The sequence below is a fragment of the Octopus bimaculoides genome, chromosome 20, assembly GCF_046866305.1.
Source record: "Octopus bimaculoides isolate indiv1 chromosome 20, ASM4686630v1, whole genome shotgun sequence".
Classification (NCBI taxonomy): domain Eukaryota; kingdom Metazoa; phylum Mollusca; class Cephalopoda; order Octopoda; family Octopodidae; genus Octopus; species Octopus bimaculoides.
In genome coordinates, this window is record NC_142947.1 from 28,109,836 (window position 1) to 28,129,216 (window position 19,381).

General features: G+C 34.6%; 1 protein-coding gene and 1 long non-coding RNA gene across 6 annotated transcripts in view; one reads left to right on the forward strand and one right to left on the reverse strand.

The window, feature by feature from the left end:
* LOC106872295 (uncharacterized) overlaps positions 1 to 2,939 on the reverse strand; it is a 4,706-nt gene extending 1,767 nt beyond the window's left edge. Inside the window, exon 1 of the mRNA XM_014919233.3 lies at positions 1 to 2,939. This exon is cut by the window's left edge and continues 1,767 nt beyond it. Coding sequence (XP_014774719.2) covers positions 1 to 2,184 — 2,184 coding nt within the window. The 5' untranslated portion in view covers positions 2,185 to 2,939.
* A 368-nt stretch (positions 2,940 to 3,307) lies between these two features.
* LOC128250309 (uncharacterized) lies at positions 3,308 to 18,869 on the forward strand. 5 transcript variants are annotated; one of them, XR_016237632.1, is made up of 4 exons: positions 3,308 to 4,442; positions 9,408 to 9,494; positions 13,555 to 13,601; positions 18,514 to 18,869. It is a non-coding gene; the product is annotated as an uncharacterized LOC128250309 (long non-coding RNA). The 5 variants fall into 5 exon arrangements; XR_016237634.1 differs by lacking the exon at positions 18,514 to 18,869 and adding an exon at positions 16,418 to 18,507; XR_016237633.1 differs by lacking the exon at positions 13,555 to 13,601.
* The last annotated feature ends 512 nt before the right edge of the window (positions 18,870 to 19,381 follow it).

Below are 19,381 nucleotides of genomic sequence, written 5' to 3' on the forward strand. Positions count from 1 at the left end.
AATTGGTTGGATGTTGAGGATAGTGCCATCATTAGGACTCACCAGACGTAGGCTATGGTCATCTAGGTCCATGTAGAGGTCTTTTCCATCTCCCCAGCGGCCGACGACGTCGTTGAGGTCATTGCGTCCAAGTGATAGATCTAATATGCACTTATTAACAGCTTTGCTACTTTTTTCAGGGCTCAGATCATCATCAGCAATGCACACCCAGCCAAATGAACGAACAGCAAAGCGCACAGGCTCATGCTTTGAAAATTTCCTGATTGGTACAGGTGATTTTGCTGTGCTGGAACACAGAGACTGCAAGGATTTAGCAGCATATTTTAATACATGACTTTCAAATGCTTGTAAATGTTCTTCTGTGTTGGAACTGGTGCTATTGGGGCTTGAAGGCACTGAACTAGGTGCTGAAGCCTGACTACTGTCACTGGAAAGAGAGCGCTTGGAATCCATCTGGCCAGGTGAAGGTGGAGGTGGAGGAGACCGCTGTATGGTCCCACTCTGTATGTGCCAGTAGTAAGGACCATCTTCATCCTCGTGTTTTTCCCAGCCTAGGGGTAACTGTTCTATAGGCGTAGTCTCCTCAGAATCAAGTTTCCCATCGATGAGGGTTTCTGAGTTATTTTCCTCAACAGACTCTCTATCATCTTCATCATCGTAATCAATGTTGTCAACATCATTGACCTCATCTACATCATCTTCCACTTCGTCAACATCATCATCATAATGTCTCAAATTATCATTATCAATATTGTCCTCTAAATCTTCTTCATCACTCGAAGGAATGTTATTGGCCCCAGATGGAATATTTAGGATGTTCTCATCCAAACGAGAGTCAGATTGGATTCCACTATCATGAGAATCAGGAGAGTTTATCTCTTTAAGGTTCTTCATGTACTGCTCGTTTTTCAGGTTGTTTGATTTTTCAAATGAAATCATCTTAGTATTCTCATCTTCATCATCTTCAATATTACCTTGGGGACCCACTTTATCAATAATATTAACATCGACAACTCCCAGGCGTTCAAGCCGCTGGTCAGCTTCATTGATGTCATCACGTATCTGCCTCTCATGAGCTTTCGCTTCCAGCAAAGAATAATATTCAAGGAAACTGCGGGGTTTCTCATCTGACAAAGCGTTTAAGTCCCGATTGCAACCAGTGCTAGTTGTCAGACCAACAACACTGATATGTTGTCTGCTTATGTTGTCTTTGATATTTTTTCGACGGCGTTCCTCCTCATTTAATCTGTTATCCTCTTCCTCATCATATTCATCTTGTTCAGCGTAGACATCGTCGTCATCATATTCTATTTCGTACACACCCATGCCATCTTCATCATCGTCGTCGTCGTCATCATCATCGTCATCATCGTCATCCTCATCGTCGTCATCATCATCTACATTTTTGTATACTAGCAAAGGGTCTTTTTCTAACTGTTCGTAAGTACCACTTGTGTCGTCATCATCACTGATTGTATCCCCGGTTCCATCACAAGGTGACATTAACATGCCAAGTTCGTGTCCTGCAGCCAAAGGATTGTGCCCATCAGATGGGCTGAGATCAAAAGATGACAAATCGAGCTGGGCGTACTGCCTGCGTTGTTTCACATCTGAATTATGGGTTGTTACTTGCTGTAATGGTTCTAAGTGTTGCAAGTGAATTCTATGATCATAATTTTGGGGATCCTGTTCAAAATATATAAGGTTTTCTTTTTCTTCTTCGATATCAAATTCTTCTTCCTCATCATCATCATCTTCGTCATCGTCTTCCTCGTCGTCTTCCTCGTCGTCATCGACAACATCAACTGCCTTGTTCTCTTCATAGCGAGACGAGAGAGACTTGGAAGACGAGATGGATAGATTGTGAATGTCTAGATCGAGATCTTCCTCATTTAAGTAGGAGGAAGTTGAATTTTTGGTAATTGAATTTCTGAAATCTATCGATTCTGTCCCGTTAGTGGATAACATACGATCCTTGATGTGCGAGCTGATCGGCTGACCACTCACATCGATCAGTTCCGAAGTCACAATGCCACCGCTACCACCAATACTATGACCAACACCCGAACTGGTAGTACTGGCTAACATATTACCAACATTACTATTCAAACGGTCCTCAAACTGATAGTTAGGGTTGGCGAAACTCAAAAAGGGTTCAGTGTTGTCAATGGGAGATTCCGACATAATTTTAATTATGAATACAAGTCTCAATGGAAGGGAGGAATAAAAGCAAGGTTTCAAATACTGTTATTACAAAAAACAGATTAAATATCAATATAAACCGATAAGTAGAAGAATAAAAATGTACTGATTGAGTTAGACAGAGTGACAAATAAATCGTTGGTGGTTTGTCTTTAGAATGATGACTACAGTTCTTGGTTAGATGGCTTTCTTCTGATCTTTCTCACACAGACACGCACCTTTTTTTTTTTTCTCTCTCTTTTGGTTAGAAGTGTATATAAAACATATTTTGTTAACACTTCCGAATATTTAGATGTCGTTTGAAGCAGTGCTAAGCAAAGGCTTACCTTATCCTGAAAGTCAGCTAATTATCCTATTTAGCCTTGTATCTGTGCGGATAAATGTCCGTGGGAGAAGCGAATTCTGCCATAAATGAAGGACGACGGTTTTCATACGTCGTCAAACAACCAACTGCAGTACTAATCGTTCTTCTCACTGTATATCGTTCTCTTATTCAGTGCAGCTGTCTCTTTCTCTCTACTTATTTCTCCTCTCTCATAGACATCTTACTCTCTAAGTCATTACTCGCTTTCAACTCCCTCACTCCCTCCTACCAAATTATTTGTCAGCTTGCTCCTCCTTCAACTAATACTATGTCTCTATCACTCACTCTCTCATTATATAAAATTTTTTTCACTCTATCAAAGTGTTTGGCTTCCTACTGCAGTGCACTGACAAGAGGGTGGCGGCGTTGTGCCAGGGTGGAGTAGCAGGAAGAAGAAAACAGCCTCAAACCCGAAGCGCACTACTATAATAATATTCATATAGGATCTTATGCATGCATATATGTAATATATGTGTGTTTGTGTAGGTATATATACATATACATGTGTTTATGTGTGTGTATATATATATATATATATATATATATATATATATATATATAGAGAGAGAGAGAGAGAGAGAGAGAGAGAGAGAGTATAATTATAAAAATAAAATAAAAATATTAACCAATATGGTCTTATTGATACGCTGGCCACTGATAAATCATTAATTAATGACTTTATCCTAATTATGTGTATGTATATGTTTATATATATATATATATATATATATATATATAAATGGAGTTCAACACAGGTGTTATTCAATTCTTTTTACTTCCGACATATGTTTTGAAGAAAACATTGATATTATTCCAGAAGGAATAAAATGGTGTAAAACAATGCAATCTTCTCACCAGGGAAAGAAAGAAACCAAACACATCAATAAGGCATTTTAACACAATGTGATGATTGTATATGATGAAGGGAACGCTATCAAGTTACACATACATTTATATGTGTGTGTGTGTGTATACATATCCATATGCGTACAGAATTGTATTTATCTATAGTTACATAGTTATTTATTTCCAAATCTCTAATTTTCTTTTCTTTCTTGTTTTTTTTTAAAGGAAACAATAAGTAACGTAATATATATTTTGGGGGATTCATTAGCGTGTTTAATTTTTATTTCGTCTTCTATGCAACACGTAAATCAAGCAATCGAGGAGGCGAGTGAAATCACTAAATTTAATGGCAATGGTTTCAATGATGAGAGATTTTGTTTTTTAATGAGATATCAATGTTTTTTTTTTTAATATAGGCATGCGATCATACATACATACATGTGTACCTCATTGATGTCACAGTCTACGTTGTGTGTGTGTGTGAGAGAGAGAGAGAGAGACAGACAGAGACGGACACAATTATCATCAATGTGAGTATCTACAGAAAGTGGATGAGAAGAAAGCGGTCAGTTACTAAAATCTATTGAATATCAGAGTAATTTTTCTACAATCTCCTGTTCAACAAAGAAACGCAAACATAAAATTGATGGCTATCCTTCGGAGATGGTACACGACGTCATTCACTCACACAACCTTCCTTCATGCAATAGATAAAGAGGCTTCGCTGAAAAAGATGGAGAATGACATCGTCCTCTCATACCGACTCTCCGTAGGTCATTATCAAACGATCGCCAAACGAATTACGGCGAAAAATTTGTTTTCATTCTAAGCTGAAATTTATTCACTTACACTTTCTATCCTATTCATACATGTACCTGCACACACACACTTTCACTCATGTGTGTGTAAATAAATATATATATATATATATATATATATATATATATATATATATATATATATATATGTATATATATATATATACTCATAAGATATATCAGTGGCCTAGCATTTAAAAATGACCATATAGGTAACATTAATTGTTTTTTTTAAAATTTTTATTTTAATTTACGTGCATAATTATATATATATATGTATGTGTGTGTGTGTGTATATATATATATATATATATATATATATATATATATATATATATATATATATATATATATACACACATACATATATCAAGATGTATTTCAGTAGATTTGTGTTTGTTACTGTGTATATATCTTAATTTATACCTATGCCTGTTGTCTTTACGTAAATAATGACGTTTATTGACCTCGACTCTCTACAATCATACATTACATCATGCATACATTATACACACACATACATCATACATTACATCATGCATACATTATACATTCAGACATACACACGCACACACAGTGTGTGTATCGTTGTATATATGTATGTTTGTGTGTCTGTCCCCCCAACATCGCTTGACAACCGATGTTGGTGTGTTTACGTCCCCGTAACTTAGCGGTTAAGCAAAAGATAACCGATACAATAAGTACTAGGCTTACAAGAAATAAGTCCTGGGGTCGATTTGTTCAACCAAAGGTGGTGCTCCAGCATGGCCGCAATCAAATGACAAACAAATAAAAGAATATGTGTGTGTTTAAAATTAGTTGCTAAATCTGAGTTGTATGGTGACCGTTAGCTTATTGAAATTCCTCTTAAGCTCTGTTTATGGGACGAAGTATAACTTACGATGTTAATTAACTCTTTTTATCGTATATTGTCCACCTTAGTCATCTGTACTATCTGTATAAATGCCCGAACCTAACAAAATTTCTACACTTGGATTCCTGTCTCATAACTTACCTATTACTATCCATCCATAAACACACACACACACACACATACATACATACATGTGTGTGTGTGTGTAATGAGGAGTTGTGTAGTGCTCATATTTATATCAACTCAGTCTTACAGACCTTTTGATTTTGAAACTCTACACTAGCCAGGATCCTACATCATGTGCTAATGAGGCGATAGCGAAGATTATAATTATCCCCTCAATCTCTCACTCGCTCTCTCTCTCTAGATTTATATATATATATATACATCACTTCAGCAGTGAAAATAAAGCACCACTGAACATTGGAGTGGCTGGACTGCACCCACCCAAAACCCTGAGAACAACAATCAGAAAGGAACGTAATGGAGAGCATCCAGCAAATAGCTAACTCCATCCACCAAAGTATCAAGGTAACTATAGATTACCCGACTAAACACCCCAACAATAGGTTCCCGGTACTTGATACTGAACTTTGGTTAGAGACTGTGAACAATAGAGTGCAGCTCCTCCACTCATATGATATGAAACCCATAGCTTCAAGACATGTTGTTCACAAGAACTCAGCTTTGTCACACAGCATGAAAATTAACATACTGATAGCAGACTTAGTTAGGATAATGAACAACATCTCCCCACTATGCGAACCCTATGAAACGAAAAAACATATATAGAACTTCATGCACCGCATGCAGTTCTCTGGATATGATCAGAAAGATAGGGTTCGAGTATACAGGGGAGCTAGAAAGAGGTTAGATAAGATTATAAGTAATGATACCAGTGGTACTTGCCCTAGATATAGAAACAAAGAATGGAATAGGATACAAAGAATTTGTGACAAAGCCAACAAGACGAACACGTGGTATAAAACCGACAGATATCAAGGAATGATGTTTGTAGAGGCCACAGCCCATGGAGAACTAACTCGTAGGTTTAGAAAAGCTCTGAAGGAGTTCAAACTCAACATTAAGATTGTTGAAAAGCCAGGGAACTCCATCAGGTCACAACTATGTAGGACGTACCCCTTTGAGAATACCATATGTACCAATGATAACTGCATGGTATGTAAGATTAGCCCTGGCATTAACTGCAGAAATAGAAATGTAGTTTACAGCATAAAATGCATGGAAGGTGCTTGTAAAGACCTGAATATGACATATATAGGTGAAACATCTAGGAGCATTGCAGAACTGCTAAACGAACATATGAGACAATATGACGACAAAAAACAGTCCTCCATACTCTACCAACATGCCAAAGACCAGCATGGAGGCAACTTGGGTCAACTTGACATCCGCATCTTATCCAAGCACCCAAAAGACCCAACTCTAAGACAAATACAGGAGTATGTCCTTATAAATGAAACTTCCCCAATACTAAATAGGAAATATACATAGATATCATACCCCCATACCACACAGGTAAAGTAGAACAGTTGATGGGCTTTTATGCAGATAGATGTATGTATGTCTGTGAGTGTGGGTGTGTGTGTGTGCATGCACATGTATGTATGTGTAAACCAACAAGTCTACATACAGACGGGTAGGTACATAGGGTATATGAACAGACAACCACATACACAAATAGAGACTGAAACACATGGCCACATATACACACACATATGAAGATGTGCACCCATACATGCAAACATGGAACATAGCAACAAAGCACACACACACACACACACACACTCAGACATGCACACACATACATAAAAAAAAAGAAACAAAAAAACCCCACACAAATGCAGAATACATACATACATGCAAACACACACATACATACATATATACATACACACACAAACATACATATATACATATGCACACACACAGACATACATACACACACATGCACACATACCTGCATACATACATACACACAGATGCGCAAAAACAGAACGCAACATAAATAACGGACAGAGTCAAGACTATTGAAAAGGTTGCAAGACGCAACAAAAATTTTAGGAAAATAAAAATAAGAAATAACTGGAAATTTTAACGGTGAGTGTGTTAAATTTTAAGGCACAATAAGAAAATGACTCTCCCCAGACACAACAGAATATGCTTCAACACACGAAATCACATAAAAAATCTTGCAAACCAAATCCAAAAACGAAATATATATGTGTGTGTGTATACATATTACAGCACTGTCGAGCGTGTTCATTGCCAGAGCAGCTGTCTGGCTTCCGTGCTAGTGGCCCGTAAATAGCACCATTAGAGCGTAATCGTTACCAGCGTTGCCTTCTAGCACTTGTGCTGGTGGCACGTTAGAAAATCATTCGAACGAGGTCGTTGCCAGTGCTGCTAGACTGGCTCCAATGCAGGTGGCACATAAAATAACACCTTTTTGAGCGTGGCCGTTGCCAGTACCGTGTGACTGGCCCTCGTGCCGCTGGCACGTAAAAGCACCCACTGCACTCTCGGAGTGGTTGGCGTTAGGAAGGGCATCCAGCTGTAGAAACTCTGCCAGATCAGATTGGAGCCTGGTGCAGCCTTCTGGCTTGCCAGTCCTCAGTCAAATCGTCCAACCCATGCTAGCCTGGAAAGCGGATGTTAAACAATGATGATGATATATGTGTGTATGTATGTGCGTGTATATATATGTGTGTGTGTTTGTGTATATTATAAAATCCTTTAGTTGTTTCAATCATTGAAGTGCGGCCAGGCTAGAGTACCGTTTTGAAAGCTTTTAGTCGAACGAATCGTTCCAAGTACTTATTTTAAAAACTGGTACTTATCTTATCCGTCTCTTTTGCCGAATCGCTAGATATCGGGTGTAAACCCGTTGTCAAGTGGTGGTAAGGGACAAACACACTCGTGTGTGTGAGTGTGTATGTATGTATGTGTATATATATATATATATATATATATATATATATATATATATATATGTATGTATGTATGTATATGATGAGCTTTCACCTTCCGTCTATCAAATTTACTCACCAGACTTTGGTCGACCTGTGACTATGGAAGATAGGCCCAAAGTACCACATAATAGGACTGAACTCGGAACAATGTAGTTGGGAAGCAAACTCCTTAAAACATAGTCATGCACACTCACGCACACACATACATATGTGTGAGTGTGTGTACGATGAGTATATAGGGATAAATTATCCAAGTGGGTACCATAAGAGCTCTCAGGTATAGTTCAGGTTCCAGCTGACCACATCAAGTAGTAAGAACCATCAAGGATCACTTAAGGTGAGCAATCGCACTGTAATTCTTCTGATGGGTTAATCCAGGTCACTTCGCTGGATTATGAATATTTCCGGGAATGTAAATGCAAAAAATTTACAAAGAATACAGAGACTTGTACATCGTCAAATTTTTCTTTTAATTTAACTGTTAATTATACAACATAATTAGTTTGTTAAAATAACCGACACATGTTTCTGCTGCATAGAGTATGTGCAGTTGCATATGCAGCCCTCAATATTCTGCAATGCACCTTCATTCAGGGTCTTTCCACTAGCATGGTCCGAAGCGTACTGAATTTATGCGGGGCTAGCTTATTTTTATATTTTATTATGGTTTAAAATACAAAGTGAAGGGGAGTTGTTGAAACCTGATATGGTTATATGCACGCACGTACACACACACACATACATAATGAAGAATGGAAAATTATACATCTTCATATTCAATTATACATCTTCATATTCCATTTTGACACGTGTTTCTGCTGGATAAGTGTCCTAATGTTGTTTAACATAACAAGGTCTGCCCTGAGTTTGTTTGAGAATTGGTTGTATGTCTGTGCATATGTATGCTTGTACGTGTGTTTGCTTAAAAGAGTGGGTAAGGATGAGAGTAAACAAATGGTTTGTGTGTGTGTGTACATATGAGCACCGTGTGTGTGTGTGAGTTTTCTTATATAAGTGTAATCCAGTATGTGGGTGTGCGTATCTGGCGATTTTTTGAGCAGGTAAGCATCTGTGTGTGTGTGAGCACGTGTGTCTGCACATGTATGTATGTGTGAATACATGGTGTGTGTGTTTGTGAGTATGTGTGTGTAGTTGTATGTTCTGGTCTTGTGTGTGTATTTATATGTGCGTGCGCGTGGATGTGCATAGCTTTGTATAGGAACTGTTTATAGCTGTATGTATTTATTTGTATGAATTCCCTTGTATCCTGTCATTTCTCCTACTTTATCTATACCTACCTATGCCTACAGGGTACGTGGCTGGCTTCTTCATGACCTAGTGGAACACAAAACTTAAGCAATCCCTAGATGAATACTCTATAGCTGTACTACTATACTGTAAGTATATACATGATATCAATATTCTAGTTAGGACTGTCCCATGTGGTTGTACCGAGGAACTCGAGAGGAGTACGATGGAGAGCATCCAGTGCATAGCAAACTCCATCCACCAGAGTATAAAGATAACAGTAGGTTTCCCCACCAGGCACCCCCAACAATGGACTCCTTGTCCTAGATACAGAACTTTAGTTAGAGGCTACAAACGATAAAGTTCAACTCCTCCATTATAGGAAACCCATAACTTCCAAATATGTTATTCACAATCAAGTATTCAGCTGTTCCACACAACGTAAAGAGCAACATACTAAAAGCGGACTCAGCTAGGATAATGAACAATATGTTCCCCCTGTGCGAACCCTATGAAATAAAGTGACATGCATAAGACTTTCGGCATTGCATGCAGTTCTCTGGCTACGACCAGTGAAATAGGGTCAGAGTGTTCAGGGCTAGAAAGAAATTAGATAATATCGTAAGGACACAAGTAGAACTCACCTTAGATACCGGGACAAACATTGGAACAGAATACATAGGAATTGTGATACGAGGCACATAAACATCAACGAATCATGTTTGTCGAGGCCATGTCGCATTGGGAGTTAACCAGCAAGTTTAGGAAGTCTGAATGACACCAAACTCAACATTAACATCATTGAAAAACCAGATAACATTTATGTAAGACGTACCACGTGTACTGATAGAAGCTGTAGGGTATAGACCTTTAATCCGAATATCAATTATAAGACCAGGAATGTGGTATACAGTATAAAGTGCATGGAGGAAGCCTGTGAGAACTAGGAGTTTAGCAGAGAGACTAGACATGGTGGGAGTACAGTGACAGGGAACAGATCTTTTCCTTTTCATGGGCAGCTTGATTAATTAATTTTCTTTAACTAAATACTTTGAAACTTCGGATACTGGTAGAATGTGTCATATAGAACATCTTTTACTCTTAGCGTTGTTGAGAAAAGTTTCTATTTACGAAGTTATTTCATGTTAAAATTGTTGTATTTCGGTAATTTCAACCAATCAATGATGTGTATTCAGCTGAATAAAATTACTGTCGTTGTTTGTCAACAACAACTTCCGGCAGTGTTCTATATGACATATTCTACCAGTATATGAAGTTTCAAAGTGTTTAGTTAAAGAAAATTAATTAATCGAGCTGCCCACGAAAAGGAAAAGATCCCAGGAAACAGTTGTTTATACTTTATCAGCATGCCAGAGATCGAGTTGTCGGCATGCCGAGCCCGATTAACATCGATATGTGTCTAAACACCTGTAGCGGGAATATTCAGCAGTCATCTCACTGCACCTGATGTCGCGATTCGCTATAATATTACCCACGTAATAAAATAAACTCTAACCAATCATGACTTCACCTAGAACTGGGTCCAGCAACAATTTAATCTTTTTGCGCCTTTTGCTCTGAGTCTATCCAGCTCTATGAATTCAGCACTCCTTAGCTATTTGATAGAGAATATTGAGAGACAACAGAGACGTGACAGCAGACAGCAAACAGGCGACAGACAGCTGCTGACTCGAGCTAACAACACAAAGGCAATGAACGGTCAGAGGACGAAAGACATTAGAAGTCAGTAACATGGCAAGCAGCTAACCACACTTTAACTGCGGTCACAAATATACCAAGAACAATAACATTCAATCATGTATGTACACAGATATAAGGTTCAGAGTATACCTTGGAGCAAAAAAGAAAGTCACTAAGTCACTGAGAAAGTCTCCAACAGCAACGAATGAACTTTGATTGTTTAACAAGCACATTAAATAAACAATCTATTTGTTAGTTAGTTACATACTTAACTATAGTGATTTGAACCCGTGCCTGTGTAATTATTACTGGCGTAATGACTCTCCCAAAACACAACAAATATATATATATATATACATATGTGTGTGTATGGTATGTAAACCTACATAGCAGAACAAAAATATCAAGCTCATCTAGATGATGTAGACACCGCTGATGAAGCCCCAGTAAGGGATATAGAAAAAGAATTAGCTAATCTGTTAATATACACATCATATCCAATAGCTTCAGGGAACTGGTGTCACTAATTTGCATACAGTGTGTTAATTATTTAGCCCCTTTTCATTAAGCCCCGTCAACAAGGAATCCAGCTCACTGTATCAAGGTGGTGTGGTATAATGTATGTAAACCTATGTGTACATGCATCTTTGAATGTGTGTCTGTGTGCACGTTGCTACAGAAAACGAAATTTATCTGCATGCATACATATGTTCAAGCACACACTAAATACACACAAACCCCAAGAGATCTCTTGAACATAAACAAACAGGGCCTTGCCACGTTGTTAGTGACTGGTTTGAATTACATAATAGATAAAATGATAAATCTGGAAAACATTTATATACAGGGTGTCCCGGTTAAATTTGGCGACTTTTTATGTCTCCTTTTATCAAGAACAACTTGATGTATTAATGAACAGTCAACAGTGTCGGAGAGCTTATGCTTTACAGATTAAAGTTGTAGATGAGGAAAAGTTAGCTGACATGAAGGGCTGGAAGTCATCTGAATGTTGAAAAAGAGTTGATCATGATGATTCGGGCCGAATATCAAAATGTCATCATAAATGCTGCTCAATTCTCTATGAACACTGTAGAGGCTGCAACACGGGACATGGACATCTTGAAAATCAAACTTCACCAAACTCTGATGGTCTAGTGAAGGTGATGTCATATCACCTCACATCTTTAAGCTCCATTCAGACAGCTGTGTGAAGCTACTGGAGACTGATCAAATTCTGGCTGGAGAGGGTTGCTGCTAGAAGGCCATATGAGTAGCTGCAGGATTCGGCTCCTTGCCATACCTCCAGAAAGAGTTAAAATTGATTGTCGGGGAATTTTTACAACTGCATCTGGCCTATTCCCCTGATTGTAATCCCATCGATTTCTATGAGAGTTGAGAAAGACACCAACCGCTCTGCTTGCAACACGAAGACCGAGGTGATGGCCAAGATCAAGGAAGTGCTCAAAAACTTCCCAGGGATACGGTGACGGATGCATGCGTCAGGTTCTGAAGCCGTCTTGAGGTTGTTGCGGAATCTGAGGGTGATTACTTTGTATACTGTTATCCCCAAACCATAATTTAGTTGATTTTTTTAAAAAGATTTTTGGATGCAATATTGTATTGATAAGTTAATAGTATAACATTTAAAATTTTAGTTTAAACTAAAGCTTCGATAAGGTAAGTATTGCATTTAAAAATCACCCTTATAAAAGACCATAAGGATAATTTTTATTCTGACCCTAAAGTCAGGCTTATTTGTCCTTGCAAATCAGATCTAGGTAAATTAAATTAGATCATTTTAGATAAATATATCACTAGATTAAATGATATTAATTACCTTAAATTATGGAATAGTACTATAGATACTTTAAAATGGTTTAATGATATTAAAGATAAAAATAGATATAAATTTATTTAGATAGATATTGATAATTATTATTCTTCTATTAATGAGATTGTACTTAATAAGGCCCTAAATTATTCAATGAAGAAGGTAGGAATGACTTATGATGAAGTTAATATAGTTAAAATGGCTAGGAAATTGTTGATTAGATATAATAATAAATTGTGGGCTAGGAAAGATACTAGGGACTATTTTGATATATCAATGGGGGCACCTGATTTAGCACAGGTAACTGATTTAGTAGGTATATATTTATTATCAGAATTTCAACTGGAAAACTTGAAATTGGAGGGTGGTTTATATAGGGATGACCTCTTAGTACTAACTAAGAATTGCACCAATAGAACACTAGAATTAAATAAGGAGAGACTATATAGCTTTTTTTTAAAGAAATTGATTAAAGATTACTATATATGAAGAACTATAATATAAATTATTTAGATGCTAATTTTAATTTATTAACGAGTAAAACCGAACCTTACCATGAAATTAATGAAAATATTGAATATATTAATCCTAAAAGTAATCACCCACCCTCAATTAAGAAATTGTTAACATATATTATAGTATAGGTAAGAGAATATCATTACTTTCTTCCAATTTAGAGATCTTTGAAAAATATGCACCTTATTACAATGAAGCCCTTCGTGAGGTGAGATATACTAATAATATTTATTTCTTTAATAATCTGAAATATAATTATAATATTAATGATCCATTAATTTTTTATAATAAATATAACATTAATAATTATGATAAAGTTTACTTAGGTAATTATGGTAAGGATAATAGGTATTATGATAATAAAAAACATAAACATAATTGTAATGGACAAAATAATAGGATTAAATTTAATTCATTTAATGATAATAATAAATTTAATAATATAAATAATAAATGTAATAATATCTATAATAAGAACAAACTTTGGCAAATCATTCCTTACGGCATTCAAGTTAAAACTAACATTATTAAACAGATTTTAAATATAATTGATATATTCCTTAGAGATAATAAAAAATATAATAATTTCTTTTCTAGTAATATTTTGAGAGTAGGTTATTCTACTACTAATAATGTTGGTAACATTATTTCTTCTTTTAATAGATTTAAGTTAAATAAGTATTACAAATATAAATTAAATACTTATTCTAATAATAATAATAATAAGGACCAGGATATAATTAATTGTACATGTAGAGATAAGACTAAATGTAAATTTGATAATAAATGTGATTTGAAGGATGTGGTGTATAAAGGTATAGTGACTTTAATGGACAGGAATAAGTTTAATGGTTATAATTTAAATAAGATTTACATAGGATTGACTTCGAATAAAATTAAATTACGTGTGGCTCAACACATGCATTCCTTTAAGAATAGAAATTTGATTAATTCTACTGGCCTTAGTAAATATATTTGGGAACTAAAATCTAAAAATATTAAGTACATTTTAAATTGGGAGATAGTTTGTAAGGCGAAATCTTATCATATAGGTAATAATTTTTGTAAGTTGTGTACTAATGAATTTAAGGAGATATTATTAAATAATAATAATACTTTGATTAACTCTCTCCATTAACATAAAATTAAATGTAGACATAAATTAAATTATTTATGTAATAAGTTTAGATAACTGTGTATATATATATATGTGTGTGTGTGTGTCTGTGTGTATGTATGTGTATATGCATCTATATATATGTATATATATGTATGTGTATGTACGTATATATATATTTGTATATGTGTGTATATAATTCCTATTTTACTAATTGTAGTAGTTATAATTTGTAATTATTAATTGTGTATTAATTAGTGCAAAAATATTTTTAGTGAATATTATAAATTAATATTTAAATGATACTATGATTTTTATAAAATAAATAATATAAATATTTTAATTAATTAATTTATTTATAGTATTTTAGCTTCTTTGATATATATTATATAATTTATGTATTTTAGTCTTAATTCTTTAGACTCTAAAATTACTTAGATTTTAAATTTCCAGAAAATGTTTATAATACAGTTAATTTTTTTATTATGATTTAAGTTATAATACATTTACATTTTGATTTTATAAATAAAATTTTCATTCATGATTTGATAAATAAAACTTTCATTCATGTTTATATATCTCTTTATTCTATTACTTTTCTTTACGCCATATTTTCACACGACTTAATTCTAATAAACGCTAAGTTAATAGTATAACGTTTAAAATTTTAGCTTAAACTAAAGCTTCGATAAAATAAGTATTGCATTTATTTTTAATAATATTGTTGAATTTTTTTTCTTTGATTTATTGATAAAATAAGTATTTCTATATAAATTCATTTGTTATTTTTATATAAATTCATTTGTTATTTTTATATAAATTCATTTGTTATTTTTTGTTAGTTGATATTCTAATAAATGTTAAGTTAATAGTATAACGTTTAAAATTTTAGTTTAGACTAAAACTTCAATAGTATTGTTAAATGTTTTTCTTTTACTTATTGGTATAAGTATTTTTATATAAATTCATTTGTTATTTATTGTTAGTTGATATATATACATTCATTTTATTATTATTATTACTGTATTTTGACTCGACGATTAGCTATATTTTTGAATAGAATTGATTTTCAATCGATTTATTTAGAATCGATTTGATTTTTATTTTATTTTGTATTTGAAAATGTGGTTATGAAACACATGTAGTCGTTTTATTATTTTAATATTTATTACTTTGTATTTTTATTATAGATCTTTTTAGTGTATTTACTTATCAAATTTTTCTATATGTGACTGGATTTTCATGGATGAGTTCAAGGATTGTGGTTCTTTTCTCTAAATTTTATATATATATATATATATATATATATATATATATATATATATATATATATATATATATATATATATATATATATTATATTTATATTTTGGGAATAAATGATGGATTTTTTCCCTTATGAGGTTTTTTCACGCTAGCTACTTGATAAATTCTTGTAAAAGAATTTGTCCTATTATTGAATTTAAATATATATATATATATAGATAGATATAGATATAAATACAGTGTACATTTAAACACATAAGAGGTATCCATCATAGGATTCCTTGCACGCCAGAAAGAACAGCTAAATTCCAAACCACTATTAGGGATAAAACTTCGAAGGGAATGAAAAATATCCCTAATAGTGGTTTTGAATTTAGCTGTTCTTTCTAGCGTGAAAGAATTCTATGATGGATACCACTTATGTGTTTAAATGTACACTGTATTTATATGAATGATATATAGTCTATTGACTAAATTTTTTTTTACATGCTAGGCCACTGGTAGTAGTAGAAATTTGTAATATTTCTTATTACCCTTGATATTATTAATTATATATATATATATATATATATATATATATATATATATATATATATATATATATATATATATATATTCTCATATACTTTTACTTGTTTCAGTCATTTGACTGCAACCATGCTGGAGCATCGCCGTGAAAGGTTTTTAGTCAATGAAATCGATCCCAGACTCTATTTTTTAAAGTCCAGTACTTATTCTATCGGATTCTTTTGCCGAATTGCTAAGGTACGGGGACATGAACACACCAATACCGGTTGTCAAGCAGTGATGTGGGGGACAAACACAGATCCAAAGACATACAGACACTGAAATGTGTACATATAGGCGCAGCATGACTGTGTGGTAAGAAGCTTGCTTCCCAACCACATGGTTCCGGGTTCAGTCCCACTGCGTGGTACCTTGAGCAAGTGTCTTCTACTATAAGCCTTGGGCTGAAAAAAGCCTTGTGAGTGGATTTGGTAAACGGAAACCGAAAGAAGCCCATTGTATATGTGTGTGTGTCTCTGTCACCCCCACCATTGCTTGATAGCCGATGCTGGTGTGTTTATGTCCCCGTAACTTAGCGGTTCAGCAAAAATTTTTATTAATATTTGGTAAGATGAATTTCATCATCGAAACCAGTAATATTCTATATTTTGAATATATAAAAAAAAGTTTTTTAATCATTTTATTCATTTTTTCCGAAATAAAATGTCTTAAATTTACTTCTGTACTATTTCCACCTCCATCTTTTATATATAAAAATTTGATTTGTATAGATCTCAAATCTTTTTTCAACACACACACACACACACGCACATGCACACACACATATACGACAAGCTTTCAGTTTCCGTCTACCAAATCCACTCACAAGGCTTTGGTCAGCCCGAAACTATAGTAGAAGGCACTTGCTCTAGGTGCCATGCAGTGGGACTGAACACAGAACAATGTGGTTGGGAAGTAAGCTTCTTACCACTCAGGCAAGCCTGCGCCTATACATACATACATACATACATACATACATACATACATACATACATACATACATACATACATACAGAGACAGACGGGCAGGCAGAGAGCGCTGATGTTGAAATAAATTAAAATAAATCGAAATTGCCCAATAATAAATAATAATAATAAGGCTGGAAATTTTAAGAGTGGTGGCTAGTCGATTACATCGACCCCATTGTTCAACTGATACTTATTTTATCGACCCCAAAAAGATTGAAGACGAAGTCGATTTCAACGGAATTTGAACTAAGAACGTAAAGACGGCGTACTAACTATTCTTCCAGCTCGCCGCCTTATATAATAAATGCAACATGTAATATACAATATATAATATATAATACAATTTTTAAAATCATATAGAATGTCAATAAAAATTACGGAAAAATAAAAGAAAAAGGTAAAAGTATCCAACAATACGTATTTTTTTAAACTAATGAATCAAATCGATCGATAATAATTGGCAAAGCTTATATAAGCTGTAAACATAGGTAATAGTCTAGAAATCAAGAATTTCGAAGAGTGTCTACACTCATTTAAAGCAAATTTATCTTTTACACTCAAGCACAACGAACATTTTGTAGAATTCTGGTAAGATCCATTCCTGTGTAGGCTAGTTTTTTCCAAGATAGACCATTGTGTCATACAGGGGCAGGATCACACATATTTATCAATACATACAAATTATTATATCATCCTAAATACTCACAACTGTCTGATTATCAGCTACGTGGAACTCTGAATACTTTGTGAAGTCTTTTCACCTTCAATAAAATACTACTTTACTCTACCTTTGGTATTCGAGTACTATTTTTCGGCCTTGTTTTACACCTGTGCTTACATGAGTGTGTGTGTTCGCGCACACTCGTGTGTGCGTATGTGTACGCGCGCGTTCATGTATGCATGTATGTGTGTGTGTGTGTGTGTAAGCAATAGCACTTGACAAGTAATTATTTTTTCAAGTTTGGGAGGATGAAAAGTAGCGTCGGCCTCGATTAAATTTTTAGCCAGTACGTAAAAGTGTGAATGCGTTTGGTATTCGAATGAGAAGAGCCCACCTCATGTTTTCTCTCCATTGTTATGAGTGCATACACATCCCCACACTATTTACTCTTGTGTATGTATACATATATGTGTCTGTATATGTGTATCTGTATGAATATGTGAATTATTTTCTTTTTTATTATTACTTTACTCGTTTCAGTCATTTGATACAGCCATAGAGGAAGCCTGTGAGAACTGGAATCAATATACATTGGAGAAACTTCTAGGAGTTTAGCGGAGAGACTAGACATGGTAGAAGTACAATGACAGGAAACAGATCTTTTCCTTTTCATGGGCAGCTTGATTAATTAATTTTCTTTAACTAAATACTTTGAAACTTCGGATACTGGTAGAATGTGTCATATAGAACATCTTTTACTCTTAGCGTTGTTGAGAAAAGTTTCTATTTACGAAGTTATTTCGTGTTAAAGTTGTTGTATTTCGGTAATTTCAACCAATCAATGATGTGTATTCAGCTGAATAAAATTACTGCTGTTGTTTGTCAGCAACAACTTCCGGCGGTGTATATTTCGTTTGTCACTGTTATTTATGACATATTTCATTTCAGTTACGTTTGTATGAATAAACGTGTGTATCTGAAGCATGTTTACTTCATGGCAACACCATAATCGTTCGTGCATTTCTACTGCTTTTAGTTTTCTTTTTCCTGGTTTTCAGCTACTATTTTCGGAAAGACTTTTTTGCCCCCCCCCCCTACGTCACTCCCTCCAATTTCTTCATTTTCACTTTTTTCCGTAACTCTAACCTTAAAACCCCAACCCTAACCCTAACCCTAAGACCCCCAACCCCAACCCTAACCCTAACCCTAAAACCCTAGCCCTAAAACCCTAACCCTAAAACCCTAACCCTAAAAAACCTTAACCCTAACCCTAAAACCCTAACCCTAACCCTAAAATCCTAAAGCGGATCTTTTTTAAAACGGGGGCCACATTTTTCATTAACGAAACACTTTGAAACTTGGAACACTGGTAGAATGTGTCATATAAAACATCTTTTTCTCTTAGTCT